Source organism: Artemia sp. Qi Xiang Cuo, chromosome 16 (genome assembly GCF_049724085.1).
Source record: "Artemia sp. Qi Xiang Cuo chromosome 16, ASM4972408v1, whole genome shotgun sequence".
Taxonomy (NCBI): Eukaryota; Metazoa; Arthropoda; class Branchiopoda; order Anostraca; family Artemiidae; genus Artemia; species Artemia sp. Qi Xiang Cuo.
The window spans coordinates 26,855,697-26,872,708 of record NC_142809.1 but is presented as its reverse complement, the minus strand read 5'-3'; the positions used below and the strand labels follow the sequence as shown (position 1 = coordinate 26,872,708).

Genomic DNA, 17,012 nt, shown 5'->3' with positions numbered 1-17,012 from the left:
TCCGCTGCTCGGGGTAATGTTTCTTCTTTTTCTGTAAAAGGAAGATAACTACATTCAACCTCACGGCAATTCTTTCATTCCAGAGAACGACTGGAGAGAAAATCAATGAGGTATACTGTTGAATTTGGTCCGAGTTTGAGGCTGGGCGTGGAGCAAACGAAATAGCTAGTGGACTAGTGGCCATACTGGAAAAAAGTCCTTGATACTTACCCTGATATCTGCCAGTTAATTACTTGGTCGGACTCCTGCGTGTCCCAGAACCAAAACTCAATTATAAGCTTCGCCATCCAAGATGTTCTAAGAAAATTTCCGCACTTAGAACAAGTGGTTATGAAGTATTATGAACCAGGTCATTCCAGTATACAGGAGGTTGATGCTGTACATAGCACTATTGAGCGGGGGCTAAAGCATCTTGATTTGTTATCCCCACTAGATCTGATGATGAAGTTACTGAAAGTAAGAAGGATACATCCATTTAATGTCCTGCAAATGACCCAGTCAAAGTTCTTTGACTTTCAAAAGCCAGCAAAGCTGTACAAGTACTCGTTGGTACCGTATTCAAAGGTAAACAACTTGAGTTCCGTCAGGATAACGCTAAGAGAATTTGGTTCAAAGCCTCCTTCTCTGGAGACTTGCATATGGCTACTATATCACAAGAATGTACTTCGGTTAAAAAGTGTCCCAACACTTCGGCTGTCCGTGTTGTTGAACGTCTTGTTTTGCCCAAACTTTATGGCAAAAAGATTGATCTACCTGAGGCGAAAATCAAAGATGTCAAGTATCTCTTGAAGTTCATCCCCAACCAAGAGAAGGAGTATTTTGAAACCAAGATTGAACAGTACTACAAGGCCAGGGAGGATGCTGAACGTTTGGAAGCCTCTCCGTCTACGCGAGATCCCTCTCCAGAGGAGAATTCCACTGAAGCAAAACGGCTGCCGGCAAAGAAACTCAACAAAAAATAGACGTTTCTGACGTTTTTTGTAATTTTTATACTTTTTCAAATAGTATTGCTGCATCAGAACTCGTTTGTCGTATCTTTATGGTGAAAAGAATAGGCAGCCCACACCGTTTTATCGTATCTATGTTTACTCCCATTTCGTTAAGGGCGTATTGTCGTATCTGTATTTCATTTCAAGTTTTGACAATGAAAACTTTACCTTTTCCATCTCATATTGGGGAGACCTTCCTTGTTATTTTTTCTCTTTTTTATGTATTTGCGAAGAAAATCGGTTGTACCGTGTAAGTTCCAGCAAAGGTGAAATTTTTAAAGTCGTTTTTCTCGGAATTTTGAAAACCTTAGTTACGACAAAACCGCTCTCAGGGGACGAGCTGAGAACAACACACCCGATTCAAAAACTTCAAAACAATGCAGTTTCAACAATTTAAAGAATCCCGTTAGGAAACAACAAAATCTTCTCATTTGGTAAATCTTCCTGAATTAAAGGCCCAACATACCAAATACTAAATTTTAATCGAGTAGTTATAACCAATGGTATGCGTATCAAATGAGAAATTTCGAGTTTCATGATCATGAAGAGATGATGAACGGTTGAAAAGCAAAAAAAAAAAATAAACACAGGGTATAATTCTTGATGACGATTATACATAAATAAAGCATTGCAAAATTTACAAATTTCCTAATAAGCTAGTATATGAAGTTCATGGTAATGATACCCTAGTGATAAATTAAGTCTATCACCTGTAACAACGCCTGTATTCTGCATAACCCAAAGAAGAGTTAAGGTGACTTACAAAAGTGGCATGACCAAGAGAAACAACAACATGTACTATAGAGAAATACAACATTCTCAGTATATTACGAGGAAACATGTTCTAGGGTTTGTTAATAGTACCAACATTCATAGCTAATTTGCTACTTATATAGAGGTATAGTAATCTTATGGATATATCCCCTTACACGTCAATAAAGTGTACCTTTCCACATCGGGAAAACGCTGCTTGAGAAGGAGGAAGTCATTAGTCATCTGCCTTTTGAATTTAAACAGGCCTTCCAGAATGATCTTTGAAACTCAGTGATTCGTCAAAAATATCTCCCAGATAACTCAGATACCTAATGTTAGCACTACGTTTAATGTTAACTATCGCTGATAGTTAATATTTATGTCCCGTATCCAAGGATAATAATTTATACTTCCTCTATTAATCATAAAACAGTTTCAATTTCGATTTGTTTAACCACGTTCACTTTTCAATACACTTAATATTGTGGCACATAATGGCTAACAATTCAACTTCAGTTCAGGCAGCAAAAGTCAAATGAGAGTTATCAGCAAAACATGGCAACATCGCCCTAGTCTTATTAATATTGTTAATGATATTTGAAGAAACGATACTAGCTATACTTCAAAGGCCATTTATTTATACCAGAAAAAACAATGGACCCAAAATCGACCCTTGAGGAACACCATTATACACATGCAATACGTCTGTCCATTCAATATTACACGAGGGAACCATAAAATGAATAATATTTATTCGAATATAGAAAAAAATATCATCAAATTCAACAACTGAAAGATTTTTGAATTTAAGATCAAGCAAACTCAAACACTTTACTTATACCTAAAAATAAAGATGCAACTTTCTCACATTCCTAACCTCTGCTAGCGTTTAGTATTTTGGTTAATAATCCACCTTATCTTCCCTTACCTAAAGCAAAAGTAACAAAAGAAGTAAGTCGTAAAAGAGCCTGCTCCGTCGAACGACCCTTTCTTAAACCAAACTGACAAGAGCTAAAAAAATCTGTATTTTCCTGAAACCTTCCATATTATTAATAAGCTTTATAATTATCCTTCAAATAGCTAGTAAAAGTAAAAAAGGCCTGTAATCATTAAAAGAATTTTTGTCCCTTTCTTTGAACTAACGTATTACTGCAATCCTTATATAATCTCTTAATAACTAAGCCATTACTACGAACTGACAACTTGTTGATAATAAAATCTTAGCCTATACTGTGATAGACATACGACATTCAAATAGTAGAGTAGAATACCAAGCCTCAAACTTTTAATTAACATTATTCTAATGACTTAGGTACTAAAGATTAATATATCCTAGCGTATCTTTAAATTTTAATAAACTACCTAAATCATATAAAGGCCTATTTGATCAAGCAGAAACACAGGATTAAGAACGCGAGGGCCAATCACCATATACCAAAATCCTTTATTTTAAAGGATGATTAGACACATCCTTTAAAAAAACACTACCAAATTGGAGAGGTAAATCCAAAAATACACTATCAATTACTGATGCCAAAATTTCAGTGACATGAATAACAATATTAAACGCAGGGTACATTCTATGTTCCAACATCAGATTACTATTGACTGAGCCATAGATCAATAATGCTGTTTTAACCAATACTATTAGCGTTATTGCTAATAATGCCTGTCAATTAAAAACTGAGCTTAAAGAAATTAAGGCATTTAAGCCAGATATCAAATAATAACGGTTCAATTTGATTAGTTCAATGCTCGACAGCAATGTTCAACGATGTTCTATAGCTAAACAGTTGGGGGTATGGAAAAGCAACTTTCAAGGAATCTTGAGGGGCGTGTTGAATTAAACCAATAGACACTATTTGCATCCAGGTTTTCAAATGCGGTGCATCTGCAATATCACAGGGGCATCTAAAGGTGTTTATTTGAGAGTTACGGGATATGTTGAGGGGGATATTAATGAACTTAACCAAAAGACACTTAGGGCATAAGGGTTGTCAAAAGTATCAACAATATCTGAAGAACGGCCAATTTTATTAAGCCAAAACTTTCAGAGTATCTTGGGGGTAATTTTGAATTAAATTAAAAGACACTATGTGCATTCACGTTGCAAAAGAAAGGCCTAACTGCAATATCTCAGTAACAGCTAAGGGTACTAAGCTGAGCCATTCAGGAAAGTTGAGTACAATGTTGAACGAAAACCAAAGACATCATGTGCATTTAGGTTGTTAAAATGTCGCATCTGAAATATATCTGGAACGACTTACGGTATTACGTTAAATTTCAGGGAATGCTGAGGAGGATGTTAGAGTGAATAAAAAAAAAACAGTAGGTGCATCCATATTGTCAAAAAGAAGCATCTGCAATGTCACAGAAATATCTTAGGCTATTAAATTGAAACTTTCAGGGAATGTTGACCTAAATCAAAGGCACTATGTGCATCCAGGTTGTCAGAGGGGCATATTTGCAATATCTCAGAAACGGTAAACACTATTAAGTTGAAAATTTCAAGGGATGCTATGGGGGATATTAAACTAAATCAGAAGACATTATGTGCATCCAGGTTGTCAAAATAACATATAAAGAATATCTCAGGAACGACTAACGATATCGCGTTGTTCAGGAATGTTGAGGGAGATTTTTAACTAAATAAAAATACACTATCTGCATCCAGGTTGCCAAAATGACGTATCAGTAATATCTCAGGAACGGCTAAGGGTATTCAATTGAAATTTCCATGATAAGTTAAAGAGGACATTGAACTAAATGAAAAGACATTATTTGCATCCAGGGCTCATCTGCAATATGTCAAGTACGGCTAACGTGTAAATTAACGGTACAGGGGATCCAGTGAAATTTCGAGGGGATATTGAATCTTAAATTATGACTTGGGGGAACTGAGATGAACCTAGGAGTAAAATAAAATCGTATTGATTCTCAGTGCCATATAGTATGATTTTATGCTGATCTGCTTAAAATTTCAGGCTATGAAGACACACTCATTAAAGTCTCAGAACCAAGGGAAACTTCACCAAAAACAAATCTGGTTGCATTGATACTTGACGTCCTGTTTTTATTTTCTAAACAACAAATCAGAACTGTTTTAAATAAATGACCTTCAAATGCATTTCTTAAACATTAAATACAAAAAACAAGCTTTTTCAAATGAAAGTCCCTCCTTAACACCTCGATCTTTACACTAAAGTTTGTTAGTACTTTAAAAAGAAGCTTCTTATTGTTATAATTAAACGGACATGGTGTTTCAGGAGTCGTTTAAAGAATTGGGACAGAAATCAAACTTTAGCGTAAAGAGCGAGATGTTGAGGAGGAGCAACACCGTCATGTACATAATAACTTCTGTTTATAACTTCATAATAACTTCTGTGCTCCTTACTTTCAGTTGAAAAAACTTATTTTTTATTTAATTTCTGATCGTTTTTTAAGCAATGCTGGGAAATCTGGCTAAACTTTCAAGGAAAAATCTCTCATCCTCACGGGTAAGTTCTTTATACGGTTCAATCCTTGGAATAGTTTATCCACGGAATATAACCCTTGACGTCTCCACGCGTGAAATTGAGTCGGTGAAAATAAAGTAAGGCATAAGACTACATACTCAAACGATTTATGGCCGATTCTTATTGTGCAAAGCTTTCCCTGAAAAATTCGTTCCCCGGAAACTTCTCTCCCTATTAAAAATTCTCCCCGCAGAAAATTCCACCAGCAGAAAATTCCCCCTTCCCTAACCCGTAAAATATATGCATACTTCCCAATAAAAAATACTATACGTAAACAATGGGCAAATTTTATAACTTAATGACCTTTCCCCAGGGGCTGTTGGGGGTCATGATATCTCCAAAGGCATAGTTAATTGGCCTTTCAACTATGCTGAACCAAATGGCTATCTCAAAATTCTGATCGGAAGATTTTGAGAAAAAAGGGCGTGGGAGGATCCTAGTTTCCCTCCGTTTCGTTTGGTCACATAAAAAAGCACTAGAACTTTTAATTTCCATTCAAATGAGCCTTTTACCGGTATTCTAGGACCTCTGGATCGATACGATCACCCTTGGAAAAAAAAAATAATTAACAAGCATCCGTTATCTATCTATCTTCTGGCAAAAAATTCCAAATTTTTTTTTGTTACAATTTGTTACCACGAACTGTTTGAAAAAAGTCGCTAAAAAATATAACACAATAACATTTTTATAGTAAGCTGGTTGAATAATATTCGTCTATAATCAAAGCTGTAACAATAAGGGGGTGAGAATGGCATCAACCCTATAAAAGGGCAAACATTATGCAGATTTTGAATCCAATCATTTGAGCTATGCTCCTTCTCCCCATCTACCCAAAATTCTATGGCAAAACTATATTAAAACTTGCAGCAAAATTCTGTCCAAAATATAAACAGCAAGCCATGATCTTTATTCTTAAACAGAAAAACCAAAAAAAAAAAACTTTACAAATATTATTTTTATCAACCAATAAAGAAACAGTGTCAATACATAACAAAAAGAAATTAATATAAAAAAATTCCGACATTTGAATTTTTCAAAGAAAAATAAAGGGCTACATTAAACCAAAAACGAGTAGAAATCATGTCAAGTAATAGTTCAGACGCAAAACGAATAGAAACCACAATATATTAATACATGAGACCCAAAATGAACACAAATTACTATGAATACTCAAGTTAAGCTTAAAACGAATTGAAATTGCCACAAATAAGAGCGTGATTTGTGCTTTATTAAAAAAATAAATAATAAAAAAACTGAAACGTTTTCTCTTTTATAACGTTAATAAATACCAAATTGCAGGAACTTCGAGGAAGGAGTATCGTTATATTAAACAGTCAGTCTACTTTCTTTGGCTCTTTTCAGTAATATTGTTTATTATAGTGATTTTCTTCGTTTTTGGTTGTTGTTGATGGTTTGACATATAAATTAACACTCTTCAAAATGCATATTATTCTAAATGTAATGCAAGTGACATTCCATCCGTTAAGGGGTTTTGAGAGAGAGGGAATGGGGACAGGTTGCACCACCGTAACTTATTAGCCTTTTAGCCTTGAGGTATAAATTTTGTGTATTGTGTTTTTGTTCATGTTATGACAAATAAACCATACTACTCGAAATAAAATTGTTTTCAGTAAAGCGCAAATGATACTTTAGCTTTAATAGGCCTAGAGGGCATGAGTCCTACTCCTGTTTGTGGTAATTTATATTTGTTTTTAGCCTCATTTGTTTTAAAACCTGAATTATTATTTGATTTCTGCTCGTCTTTGGTTTAAAGTAGCACTTTACTTTTCTTTGAAAGATTTATTTTTTTGTAAAAAGTTTTTTTTTGAATTAACAGTAAAATACAATGGAGTGTAAAGCTAGATAGAAAAAAAGTTGACAACCAGTTTTGCCAATTTCCAATTTTTGTATACAAGGTATTTTGTTTAGCAGGAACGTAATAAAAAAAAAAAAAAAAAAAACTGACAGAACATGTCAACAGACAAACAATTGTCTGTGATTTAAAATGCAGGAAGAAATGATGATGAACGTGAATTTCTCAAAAAGTACAAATAATCAAGAACCACGAAAAAACTGAATAATTCAACTCAAGAGAAAATACATTATCTTACCTTCAAATCCTCTTTTTTCGTCACTAGTGTTTTAACTGGGGCCCACTCAACATTTATTGGATCATCCACAGTTTTCAGATGTTGTAAGTAATTGTATTGGTCATCAAAGTAGATGCCGTATTTAATCTGCTCTTCTTTTTGATTTAGTAGTGGCTCCTTCGGACCATCCTGTAAAATTAATATTTTGACTAAAATACTTTATTAGAAAGAATGTATAATAAATTCTCCAAAATAAAAATATAGAACTTTTTGTACATAAATCCGGGCAAATGATGAATAATACAATCTTTTATAGCAAGGTTTGCATCCAACCATCAATTATTTAACCACCTGCTGCTGGTAAAGGGCGATCTGATAATTATCAGCTGATTGACTGGTTAGTCCATACAAAAGACAAGGATTATATAGAGAAAACATTAATTTAAAAGGTGGTAAGCTGTCTACCACGTTCAGTCTCTGCAGGGGTACTCCTCCCCTGTATTAAATCCCTTATACAGCTGAGCGAAACAAACTACAATAACACAGATTGGCAAAAGATATACCAATCAGCCATGATTATTTAGGGAGAACCTTTTAAAGTTAAATCCCCACTTTGAAAATTAATATTTTATCCTTTTCTTCTTACAAAGGAAATCGAATGAAAAAGCTTATATATTAAGAATAGTCCGTGTTCAGTTTTAATACTTTAAATTCAGAGACTAAGATACACCTAACAAAGTTTGGTGGGCAACAAAGTGAAGCCAATAGAGCTGTAAAAACTAAGGGTAGACAAAATTACTTTACAACCAAATTTTTCTCAGTTACAAACCTCGATCAGGGGCTCTTAGTGGGCGTTCAGATGCTGGATTCTGTCTCAGACTCTGTCCAAGTTTCCTGCTCAGAATGGTTAAAAGTCCAAGGTATTTTCAGAAATAGCAAATTCACAATCCTAGTTATCACCTAAATAGGTGTTTTCAGTTCTGAAAATGTTGCTCGATAGTTCCTATTTTCAGCTTTCAACCATTCTGAGCGGGAAACTTGGGCAGAGTCTGAGACAGAATCCAGCGTCTGAACGCCCACTTAGCAATACCCGGTGGATAGTATATACTTATAAGTATAATCAAATTGGACTCTACTAGTTCGCACCTCGCTTGAACAGTGCACCTTACCAGTTTAGCCAATAAATTCCCGTGACAAGCAAACATTGTTCATGTGTGAACATCTGTTTGACAAAAAAGCAAAAGGCTAATTTAGACCGAATCACCACCAGTAGCTTTGGTCAAACACAAAACTCCCGCTAGTGCTCCCACTAATTTTTTTTATAGGTAAGGCTAGAACTTGTTTGATCTACCTGCCCTGATGAAGTCTATGGCCTTTCTCACTAACATATAAGTGTATTACAGTGGGGTGTATTATATCCGTTAATACCCTTCAAGTTTCATCTTATAAGCGTTACAACTAGTGACATCTTTTCATTTTAAACATTATAATTTTAGGTTTAACGTTGCACTCGGACGTATATCTTTTCTTGCACCCAGTCAGGACTTAAATCGTTTCTTGACTAAGTAAAGACCTGGCTTACTTTTGCAACGAGTCAGACTTGGCTAGTTTTAAACCAAGTCAGTCCATAGCTCTGATTTATCTCATTTTTATAACAATTCAAAACTAGTTTTGCACCCGATCAAAACTTAAGTCGTCTTTACGAGCTAAAGAAATTTTACGAGCAGGACTTGTTAGACATAAAATTATTTGTTGAATTTTAATCAAATGTCATGACTACCCTAAGCTTTTATCTTTAGTCTTTAAGATTTTATTTTTAATGACAGCAAAAACTTCAGTTTTTCTTGGTATAAAAAAAATATTTTGTAGTTTTTAGTATATTTTGATATATTTTTTCTTTGTTTAGTTTTTAGCGCATCCTGAGTTAAACTGTGACAAATCAGGCTTAGAAAGCTGGCAAAAGACTGATTTTCCTTATTTCATAGCTGTTAAAACTTCAATCATAATAATTGGTGATCAAAGCCTAGCTTATTGGGAAAAGACTTTCAGAGTAATGTAGAAAAAAGTCAGTTTGCCTAAGTCCAGCTCCTGCTATGTTACACAATCGTCCTAAGATAGAAGTATGCATGTGCGGTTTAGACATTTCCTGGAAGGTGACGGTGGCCGAGGCATTGACCAAAGAGAGAGAAGGAGTGTTAGCCAGTATGTTGGTCTTTGGAGTTTAATTCTGCAACAGGTTTTTGGCAGCAGTAGTAGCACTTTTTAAGTTGAAGTTAGTACACACTGTAGTTCCAATTTACTATGGGAGCAAAAATTGTTAATGTCAGAATAGATAAAGAACATAATCTCCGAAAATGCATGGAATTTTTTTTTTTTTTTTTTTTTAATTATTATTGTTACTGTACATACATTTCCTTTGAACATAAAATATGTCAGAAAGCAACTTCGACATTGTTGTTTCCGTCATTAATTGGGATAAATACGTTTGCATATACATGTTTTTACCTTAAGTGGCCTGTACATGCCTCGTGGAGATGTACAAAGAAAAACAGAGAAACAGAAAAACAAACAAAACTACCTTCATCCTCTTGCTTCTTGGGCCACCAGCAGATCAAAACTAAACTAATTTTAAAAAAATCACTTAAGCATCTCGAATTTTTAAGTTTTGGGTTCCCATATTTAGGTTTAATAACGTTGTTTTACAGCCCACAAAGTGCCATTAGTGGGTGCATTCGGCCCAAGAAAAAAAAATTTGATCCCTTTTGCACTGAATACAAGATAAAGAAAATTAAATGCATAAAACTTGCAACTGAAGCATAATAAAGCTTCCACTCCTTTGAAAGAAAAAAAAAGAAATTTTAGAATATTAACATAAAAACGAACCTGCTTGTCCGTATCATGTTTCTTAGCCTCTAGAGGGACAAGAACGTGGCAAGGAGCTGTCTCATCTGCAATCAATGGGTCGCGCTGTGATCTATGGACAATTTGAAAAGTGACAGTATTCTTCTTGTCAATGAACTTCTTCTTTGGCTGAAAAGAAATACAGAATACAATACATTTGTCTAAAAGTTGCATAGCTTAAAATCCCCTGTCATTCAGAATTAACTTGACAATTATTTTAAGCTATACCAATAGCCAGGATGTAGATAAGGCAGGGAGTTAGCAGTTACTTTTGACATAAATAGTTGAGAGAGAGCAAGAGGGTACTCATGGCTTTCCTACCTCAAAGTGCATTAATTGGAATTTTGCTGGAAAGCATGCTCTAATGAAATTTCATCTATTTTCACATAAATCTTATGCATATGTGCTGAGTTTTCTTTTTAGCACTCATTGTCAAATTTTCTAAGACTTATCGACAAAGCGAGCCTCCACGTTTTAACCAAACAACATGTTAAAATGTAAATAAAATCTTCCAAAAGCATACATGGTTCTACCGTATGAATATAGTTCAGAACTAAAATATTGGCATATGAAGACTTCTTTCATATCAACAGAAAGTTGAAAACACTATCACAAAGGAAAGCCACTTCTTAAGAAACAGCAAAACTAAGATGGAACTTCTTTCAAGATGTGGTTTAGGTTTCTCCAAATCTGATATTCATCCCTAAATGTCAAACTATTTACAAATAAATAAAAAACATCACATTAAAAAATGCTATTTATCGAGAATTAAGGAACGGATGAAAACTAATTTGAAAGAAAAAAAGAAACTTGGTATAATAGATCAATCTGTATAAATTCAAAATTCATTGTCTAAACCATTATTATTTCCGCGTGTTTTTGTATCCCATGCTTTTAGTTTCCGAAATTTGCAGGCCTGCAAAGGGACATAGAGCCATAGCCCTCTTCCCCAGACTTCGTACATCATACATATTCATATTTGTACCTTCATTTACTAATATTCACGCAGATAATGACCCTAAATGATTAAATATTAATTATAAAAATACATTTCACAAAAAATTAAGTTACAACTTTAAATGTGAGAAAATATCAATTCATATAATGAAAAAAAATCTTACATTTGTAGAGCGCATCCAGCCCTACTATTACTCCTACAACTTTTAGCACAGCTGCTTCTACTATGATGGCTATTTCTACAAGAACTATCAGCATTATTTCAGTCAAGACTAAACTCCTACCATGACTACTATAACGACTCTTATTGCTTCTGTTATTATTGCCACTACCCCTTACACTGACTAATGTTACTGCTTTTAAACCTACCACAAATACTACCACATAAAGAAAGAAAAACGAGCAAAAATGGGGTTTTTATAGGCCAAATGAAGATACTGAAAAAACGAAGCGAATATTTCGAGAGGACAAACGCCTCTCTTCTTCAGCGCGAAACGAAACGATGTATCAATAAAAGCCAAAAATTAAAAGAATTAAAACCAACTACCTAACAACCATAAAAGCGAGTTATTCGCCAATATCCGCGATTTGCACAAAATCCAAAAAATATGAACTGCCATCGACGGATACTAGCAAACAACTAGTATCCGTCGATGGCAGTTCATAGTTTTTGGATTTTGTGCAAATCGCGGATATTGGCGAATAACTCGCTTTTATGGTTGTTAGGTAGTTGGTTTTAATTCTTTTAATTTTTGGCTTTTATTGATACATCGTTTCGTTTCGCGCTGAAGAAGAGAGGCGTTTGTCCTCTCGAAATATTCGCTTCGTTTTTTCAGTATCTTCATTTGGCCTATAAAAACCCCATTTTTGCTCGTTTTTCTTTCTTTATGTGATGTCATGCCAAGGTGGTTTAAGAAATTATCTTTTTACAAATACTACCGCGACTACAACTAAGAGCAGTGACCAGGACCGAGGGGAATAGTGGGGAAATAGAATACCCCCCTGAGGTTTGTCCAAAGGGCCTCTGCCCAAGAAAAACTGAAAATAGTCACCTACAAATCGCCATTTTATAACTGTTGTAATGTCTGGAAAGGATTGTAAAAAGTAGTAATTTTTTTTAAATGATAGTTTCATCAAGAACAATACTGAAATACTTAGCAGATTCTTACTGTGAATATACCCATTGTCAAAATTGTTTAAAAGACTCATGACCACTCAAGCCTCCCATCCCAGCTTTGCACACACAGGCCTGCTTCACTCATGATCACTCAGGAACTATTCAGGCAATTGTTCTAAACGTTAACAATTGAATATCATTAAGATAGGAGCATGAGTACCTCATCCCCAACAACATTGAGTATGGCACCTATTTGATAAAGAGTGTTTAATTTTCACCAAAATTGGAACATAACACTATATGATCTTGCTAATTATAAGCCTTTAGATTGGTATTGAAACATAGAAGTGCAAGATTAAAAAACAAAACAAAAATAAAAGCCTATTCCACACATGTTGTCTGATTTCCATAAAAGACAGTATTTGATATTATTGAAAGTTTCTGGTTACAAATCTAAGGCTAGAATCTCTGTTCCAAAACCAGAATACATTAAGCAAGCTTTAACAAATGGTGCTAGACTTCAATCACAGTTGGCATTTAAGAGTTTCAAAGCTTGCCAATTACAAACCTGAGGCTAATATTGCAATACAGAAGTCCAATCTCGAAGTCGAATGTCAAAGACATAATGTTTGACTTCCTTTGTTCAAAGTTGATATTAGACAGTTTCTTAGCTTGCTAATTTACATATTGATTTTAAAACTTTTTCCACAAAAGCAAAAAAAAAAAAAAATGAAGATCAACATTAAACCACAGATGAGCAGAAATGAAGTCAAATAATATTTCAAGCACAAAACTACCATAAATCACCATCAATGAATAAATGAAACACAAAACGAGCAGAAACCAAGAGGAGTAGGACTGACATGAGCCTTGGCTTCTAACAACCATACCTTAATTTGCACTTTACTGACAACAATCTTCATTTTGAGCTATGTGTTTTTACTTCTCACAATATTCAAAAAAAAAATACCATCATAACCAAGATTACTGAAAAAAAATTAATGTGGATTTACAGTTTAATATATATATATATATATATATATATATATATATATATATATATATATATATATATATATATATATATATATATATATATATATATATATATATATATATATAAATATATATATATATATATATATATATATATATAAATAAATATATATATATATATATATATATATATATATATATATATATATATATATATATATATATATATATATATATATATATATATATATATATATATATATATATATATATATATATATATATATATATATATATATATATATATATATATATATATATATATATATATATATATATATATATATATATATATATATATAATGATATATATATATATATATAATGATATTCATTCCTAAATGTCTTAATAATTTTGAATTTATTGAAGTTATAAGAAAATAGAAAACACTTAAAATGTATTTTATTTGCAATGTATAAATGCACTTAGTGCGTTTTGATTTAGTTCAACATGCCCGTAAATATTCCCAGAAAATTTCACCTTAATCCCCTTAGCTCACCTTAATAGAAGTAGTTGTCATTGTAGTAGCAATAGTAATAGTAGTAATAAAGATAATATGCACACAGTGCCTTTTGGTTAGTTCAAACTCTGCCTCAACATACCCTGAAAGCTTCAACTTCCTTCCTAAGTTGTTCAATAGTGGCAATAGTTGTGGTAGCAGTAGTAACATTGGTAGCAGTATGCACATAGCACATTTTGTTCTTTTCAACACAACCCTCAACATGCAGTGGAATTTTTGATCAAATGTACTAAACAGTCCCTGGGACATTGCTGAAGTCTTTTTGACAACCTGCATACACACAGTATGTTTTGATGTAGTTCAAATTGTCTCAGCATTCCTTGAAATTTTCACCTTAATGCCCTGAGCTTTATTATTACAACCCCCTTCTCCCAATATTCCCTGAAATTTCCACCTTCATGCCCTTAGCATTAGTGGTAGTAGTAGTAAGAGTATTGGTTATAGCGGTAAAAGTAGTGCTAGAAATAGTAGTAACAGTAGTAGCAAGTACACATTGCCTTTTGGTCAGTTGAACATCCCTTTTCATCATGGCCCGGAAGTTTCAACATATAATACTCTAAGCCATTCCTAAGATATTGCTGACATGTCTTTTGGACGATCTGTATGCACACAGCATGTTTTAATTTAGTTCAAGTTCCCCCTCAACATTTCCTGAAAATTTCACCTTAACACCCTTAGTAGTAGTCAAAAAAAAAAAAATTACCCTAAGCCTTTCCTGAGGGTCAACAAAATTGACCCTAAGCCTTTCCTGAGATATGCCCTTTTGAAAACCTGAACGCACAGAGTGTGTTTTGATTTAGTTCAATTTTCCCCTCAATATTCCCTGAAATTTTCCCCTTCATATGCTTTGCCTTAGTAGTAGTAGGAATCATAATACTTGTAGCAGTAGTTATATTAGTAATAGTAGGAGCATTCGGTGTATACATATCTCCCTCATAACACCCTGGAAGTTTCAACTTAATATGCTAAGCCATTCTTAAGATATATATATGATGCACCCTGTTGACAACCAGAATGCACACAGTATGTTTTGATTTATTTCAACTTCCTGCTCAACATTTCTCTACAATTTTTACCATAACATTCTCAACCTTGGTGGTAGTCACCTTAGAAATAGCAGTTGTGATAGCAATAGTAGTAATGGTTACAGCTAATGCAGCAGGAGAAGTAGTTCCTGTAGCAGGAACATTAGTAGTAGTAGTAACAATAAAAGCAAGTAGTAGCAAGCACATAGGCCTATTGTGTTTTGGTCAGTTGAATATCCCCCTCATCGTGCTCTAGATGCTACAACGTAGTATACTAAGCCATTCGTAAGATACTACTGATGTGCCCTTTCGACAGCCAGTATGTGCATAGCGTGTTTTAAATTAGTCCAACTTCCCCCTCAACATTTCTCACAATTTTCATCTTAATATCCCCAGCCTTAGTAGTGGTCACCCTAGAAATAGTAGTATAGCAGTAGTAGTAGTGTGCACATATTGCCTTTTGGTCAGTTGATAATCCCCCTCATCATTCCCTGAAAGTTCAAACTTACAACTCTAAGTCATTTTTTAGATACATCCTTTTGACAACCCAGAAGCACACAGCATGTTGTTATTTAGTTCAATACTCCCCTCAATATTCCATCAAAGCATCACTTGAATCACCTTGGCCGTTTTGGACACAAAAGGTCAAACATGCACCCCTTTCCCAATATTTAATACCATACATTACTAATGGTTGAATTGTATAACTCACAGCCCTTACCCAAAGGGCTGTGGGGGTTTTGTCATCCCCAGAGACCCAGTTTCGGGTCTTTCAACTATTTTAAATAAGATGGCTGTCTCATATCTTTAATTGGATGTCTTTTGGAAAAAAAGGTGCATGGGAAGGGGGCTGGTTGCCCTCCAATCATAGACAGTTCTATTGCACAGTTTAAGACAAACAAAAGCAATTATTTTGGCTTAATTACTTATTATACTACTAGTATGGTCAGGGTTCGGACAGGTCGGTTCGTTTCAAATTATAGGCTCTGTCCTATTTTTATGGGATTTCCCGGGCCCAAATATAGGCCAAATATAGGATTCGGAAGTCCTCGGGATCAGATCAGTGGTAGATGGCGTGGGATACCTCGTTACATAAATTCGTCATTGCCCGAGTTTTTACATTTATTATTTGTTTTTTTTTTATTTCAAATACAAACTGTACAAAATAGTAAAAAACAGTAAAAAATCAGATGCACATACTGTGCCAACGATTGACTGATACAGGTAAAATATTTGGAATCTCTCTTGCTGCTTCTTGGGCATCAATTTTGATATGAGGTCAGTCTTTCTCTTTGCAAGAGACTGCTCCATTCTCGCAGATTCCACCATCTGCTCTCTTTCACTTTTTCTGGACTTCACAGCTTCTTCAAGCAAAGAAACAGCTAGGGCAATGTCTATGGAACTCTTTGACTCGGCAGCCTTCTTCATTCTGTCAGTCACTTCCTGAAGTAGAGTATCTGCTACTGTTCTCTTTTCTTGCTCTGATGCTCCAAGTTTTTTCCTTTTGCTTTCCAGGTCCTCTATTTCTTTCTTTTTGTCGTGAACCTCCTGCAATTTCCGCTTGCTGTCCTCTTCGAAAGCTACTTTCTCCTTCTCGAATAGCTCTTCTTTTTTCTTTTCATCCAGATATTGTTGATACCGAGACCGTACAAGATTCAACAGCTCTTTTGTAATAACAAACCGTTCTGGTTTTCCTCCATAAAGCCTCAACGTGTCATATATCATGAGTCTCGCATCCAGAACGCGTTCAGACATCACGGCCTGGTCTTTACCAAGAATACTACCAGAACGCGAGAACCAACTCTCAACATATGCGTTGTCATGCGACAACGTAGGCACCGCTTTGATGAGCTTGGTAAATTCCAGGTACTTGGTGTCCCCGTACTCATTCATCAGTCCAAAATAATGGCTCCAAAAATGATTGATCTGAGTAATGTCCTCACGGGGTCCAGTTTCCGTTCGCAAAAGCAGCCACTCAGCCAGGGCGACGTCTGAGCTTACTCCAATCGCAATCTCGCGTGCCACAACCGCTATGTCTGCAATGCTTCTTGAATCCTTCATGTTGTTCGAACTCAAACAGCGTAAAGC

General features: G+C 34.6%; 1 protein-coding gene across 3 annotated transcripts in view; it reads right to left on the bottom strand.

Annotated features, from left to right (window-relative positions):
- The window catches only part of LTV1 (LTV1 ribosome biogenesis factor), a 151,245-nt gene that overhangs the window by 125,697 nt on the left and 8,536 nt on the right, over positions 1-17,012 (bottom strand). For 2 of the 3 annotated variants that reach the window (XM_089102504.1, XM_089102503.1), the window contains exons 2-3: positions 10,231-10,377; positions 7,369-7,536 (exon numbers count right to left, since the gene is read on the bottom strand). In XM_089102504.1, the coding sequence (XP_088958630.1) occupies positions 7,369-7,536; positions 10,231-10,377 (315 nt within the window). Of the gene's footprint in view, positions 1-7,368; positions 7,537-10,230; positions 10,378-13,981; positions 14,090-17,012 lie in introns of those variants that run through there. The other variant, XM_089102505.1, reaches the window with a different exon arrangement.